At 47.2% G+C, this 4,054-nt stretch overlaps 1 protein-coding gene across 2 annotated transcripts in view; it reads left to right on the forward strand.

Moving 5' to 3' along the window:
- Positions 1-4,054, forward strand: part of adamts7 (a disintegrin-like and metallopeptidase (reprolysin type) with thrombospondin type 1 motif, 7) — a 154,169-nt gene that overhangs the window by 9,131 nt on the left and 140,984 nt on the right. For both annotated transcript variants that reach the window (XM_015040163.1, XM_015040164.1), the window contains exon 2: positions 1,461-1,828. In XM_015040163.1, coding sequence (XP_014895649.1) covers positions 1,461-1,828 — 368 coding nt within the window. The remainder of the gene's footprint in view (positions 1-1,460; positions 1,829-4,054) is intronic.

A 4,054-nucleotide genomic window follows, 5' to 3' on the forward strand; every position in this document is an offset into this window, starting at 1 on the left:
TACTTTTACTTGAGTACATTTTTGTCTGTGTATTTTTACTTTTCCTTAAGTACATTTTTTGAGTACTTTCTCCACCGCTGCCCAATTCCAGTGTTTTGCTGAATTTAATATTTTGCATGGTCATTCATACCACTGAGTGATGCGGCTGCAATCAGACGTCTGTGTGAGCAATTTGCCACCCCCAAAGTGACCTACATGCACAGATGAAGAATATTGATGTCGAACACTTTTTAAGGAAGGAATAATTGATGTTCCGTCTACGGATCGATTTCAAAGACTTTGAGCGATGAGAGCCAACAGTATTGTCGCCGTGTTCTAATAAATGGTAAACTGATGTGCTTTGTTTAGTCCGGAGAACCCCAAAGCGCTTCACACAACTTCCAGCCATTACCGGACACGCACAGTCGCACTTTGAAAATGCGCCTAACAGTAACGACCTTTTGTGACAGAAACTTTTATAGAAGAGTCTGTTTGGGTGTCAGACTCAGGAGTGGTGAGGATGTGCTGCGACGCGCTTCACCGACACAAACGCACTTCAACATTTTTAGGATTATATTATTTTCAGTTCAGTGCCTCATATGGAAGTGGCACAAAACAGCTTTTTTTGGTTGGGGTGAAAAAGTCAAACACAGTTTCCTGTGAATGTAGCTTTTGTAGCAAGTTGTCAACTCGACTATTTGTTTGAAACGTTCTCACTTCTTCTCTAAACTGGGATCACTCTGGCTGCAGTGTTTTGTAAGTAATCTGCCGACTGCTTTAAGGCAGTCCACATGATGCCACTTAAAAAATGTGCAAATTATTACTGATTGAGTTACAGACACAAAAATAAATTTGAACTAAAAAGATTTGAGTTCAACTACTAAGGATAGTGCAGTTTGTGCATCTTCTCTCCAGCAGCACTTGAATGGATTCAAAAGTTTTTTGTTTTTTTTATTCTAATTGAGCTCTAAGACGTTATGATGTCATGCCGGGTTAACTAGTCCACATTCCCCCACTTTTCTCTAGAGGAGCTGTTGAATAATATGTACTATTATTACACTAATATCAATACGGTTGTTGAGTGGGAAGGTCACCTTTTGCAGGCAAAATTCCTTCGTTCTTATCAATCTCCTGGAGCTCTTAGAGACTCATCTTTTGATCCTGCTGCATCCACTTCAGGTTGGAGGAAATTAAGGATCATTTCCATTAGAACAAATTTCAAAAGCCATAATTAACCCACTGCACATGAAAGCAAAAGCCAAATGGTGAAAAGGAAATTAGGTTTTGAAGCATTAATGGAAGACTGCGTCTGCATGCAAGCCCATAAATGACGCGATTATGCAGTCATGCGACGTGGTTTAAAGTTTCAGAGTCTAATTTACAGCTTTACAGACCCTTAATTGTTTAATTACTCTCTTCATTCCCATGATATATTTGCCCATCTTCCCAAACATAATGCTTTCCCACCGTGGCTTTTACAGAGGGATTTCTACATGACCTGCCTCCGTATGAAGTGGTTCACCCCACCAGAGTCGATGCCAGAGGCCACTTCCTGTCAAACATCCTGTCTCACCATGCCCGCCGCGTGCAGCGCCGGGAAACCTCCGAGGAGAGAGCCGACGGCGGCCGAGTCTTCTACCAGTTTCTGCACGGCGGCCACAGCTTGCACTTTAACCTCACCCTTAACCCAAACCTGCTGGCTCCGGGGTTCACCACAGAGAGGAGGTACGGTGGCCTGGAAGGGGCCAAGATCCATCGGCCCGGAGTCCCCTGGTGTCATTATCTAGGCGAGGTGTGGGACGGGACCTCCATGAAGGGGAGTGCTGCGATAAGTACATGCAATGGACTGGTGAGTAACGCAATGATCCGAAGTAATTTCAAAGCATGGCGTTGGTGTTTAATGTATGGGAGCACGTGCACGGCAAAAACACAAGTCTAGGTTTTAGTGCAAATCTCTTAGTACACTTGCAACAAGACAAAGCTATCTTACAAGTAACTTTTCAGCAAGATATAGGAGCTTAAGTCAATCATTTCTCACCACCGATTAAAGAAAACAGGTACTACTTCCACTAGCAGATTATTTTATATATGTAACTTGTCCTTTTTCAACTATATTAAGGATTTATTGACTTAAAACAGGCTCCTATATCTCCTGAAAATTTACTTGCAAGTTCCTTTTGTCTTATGTCAAGATATTTGCACTAGAAACTAGACCAAAAATGGTTGGTGAGATTATTATTGCAGTGTACACACTTTAAAGTTTGCGAATGAACCCCATGGCTTTCAGCTTTTTAGCATGTGAAAACACTTGTTGGAGACATAAATTCAAGGTAACACTTTATTTGAAGGGGGTTGAATAAGACTGACATGACACTTTCATTAACATGACATAACACCTGTCATNACTGTTACAACGATGGCGGCGGCCATAATATCGCTGTCCCGTTGAAGACGCCCAAGTACTCCGGTAGGTCAAGTTGGGAGGCGTTCCATGCACAGTTTGAGCTGCTGGCACAGGCTGGAAGATGGACAGGGGAGCATAAAGCCCTGCAGCTAGCTCTCTGCCTACAAGACGATGCATTGGACTGCCTGTTGCTGCTCGGCTCCGAGGACAGAAAAGACTATGATGCCTTAGTCGGAGCGCTGAAGAGGCGGTTTGGACAATGTGTACAGCCAGACATCTTTAAAAATAAACTAAGCAACAGGAGCAGGTTTCCGGGTGAACCCTTGCGTGTTTTGGCTAATGACATCGAGAGCCTCACACGGAGAGCGTATGCACACATGCCTTCAGGTGTACAGAATGAATTGGCGAAAGATCAATTCATCAGAGCTCTGTCACCTCCGGAGCTGCGTGTGCAGGTCCAGCTGATGCACCCCCAATCCCTACAAGACGCTTTGGATTTAGCAGTGGAGAGGGAGTGCTTGCTTGGAGTAGCAGCTGGAGATGACCAGAGAGGACAACTACCAGCATGCAGATCTGCGGAGGGGACAGTGCTGAACCAGGAGAAACCTGCTTGGGTCTCAGAGTTGGTGGAAATGGTTCGAGCGGTGTCGGTGCAGGACTCCTCTGGAGCCCCTGTCCTTTGTTGGGGCTGTGGCCAACCAGGGCATCTCCTCAGACGTTGTCCTAAGGCAGCCAAGAAGCAGGGAAACGACGCAGGGTCTGCATGGGGGAGGCATCGCAGACCCTTACCGTAGCCTCCACACCTTCATCACCAGCAGGTGGGGCCCAACAGCACCAACAGGGGGCCCTGTCCCAGACTTCCCCAGAAATGGCTGCGAGCCAAGGCCAAGTGACTATGGTTGCGGTGGTTGGCCGTACGTGTGTTGGTGATTTTTGCTATGTCCCAGTCACAGTGGGAGGGACTCCCTGCACGGCCCTAATTGACACTGGTTCCACAGTAACACTAGTGAGGCCTGATGTGGTGACAGACTGGACTCAGATTCAGCCCACTACAGTGCAGCTGCGCACAGTCACAGGGGACATGGCACCTATGAAGGGGAGGGGGACAATGACTGTTAATGTAGGTGGCCGATCTATCACCCATCCTGTGTGGGTAGCAGAGGTGCAGGACATGTGCATATTGGGGTTGGACTTTTTAAGGGCTGCGGGGTGCCAGTTGGATTTAGGTGGGGGGACATGGAGTTTTAAGGAAGGCCCTCTCATTCCGCTGATGCCCACAGTTTCTGATCCAGTTTTGATGGAGCCTGTGGTCTGTCACACAGAACCTCAGATTGCAGCTGTTCAACACATCTCACCTCAGACCAACCAGATTGCTGCCACAACAGCCCCCACACCTACAAACCCTGTACTCCCAGGGTGGGTGCCTCATGAGACAGAAGATGTGTCAATAACCATGGTGCGGAAGATCTGGGCAGAGAACTGTAGGGGTTTGGACACCCAGCAGCAAGAACAACTGTGGCAGCTGCTCATGGACTTTAAGGACAGCTTTGCTCTGAGGGAAGACCAGGTGGGTCGGACTCAGTTGGTGGAACATGACATTCTGACGGGAGATGCTCCCCCGATAAAATGTCGGCCCCGCCGGCTTCCCCTGGCCCGTCAGGAAGCATGTGA

This window comes from Poecilia latipinna, unplaced genomic scaffold (genome assembly GCF_001443285.1).
Source record: "Poecilia latipinna isolate Pla-1442-1.1 unplaced genomic scaffold, P_latipinna-1.0 Scaffold498, whole genome shotgun sequence".
Classification (NCBI taxonomy): domain Eukaryota; kingdom Metazoa; phylum Chordata; class Actinopteri; order Cyprinodontiformes; family Poeciliidae; genus Poecilia; species Poecilia latipinna.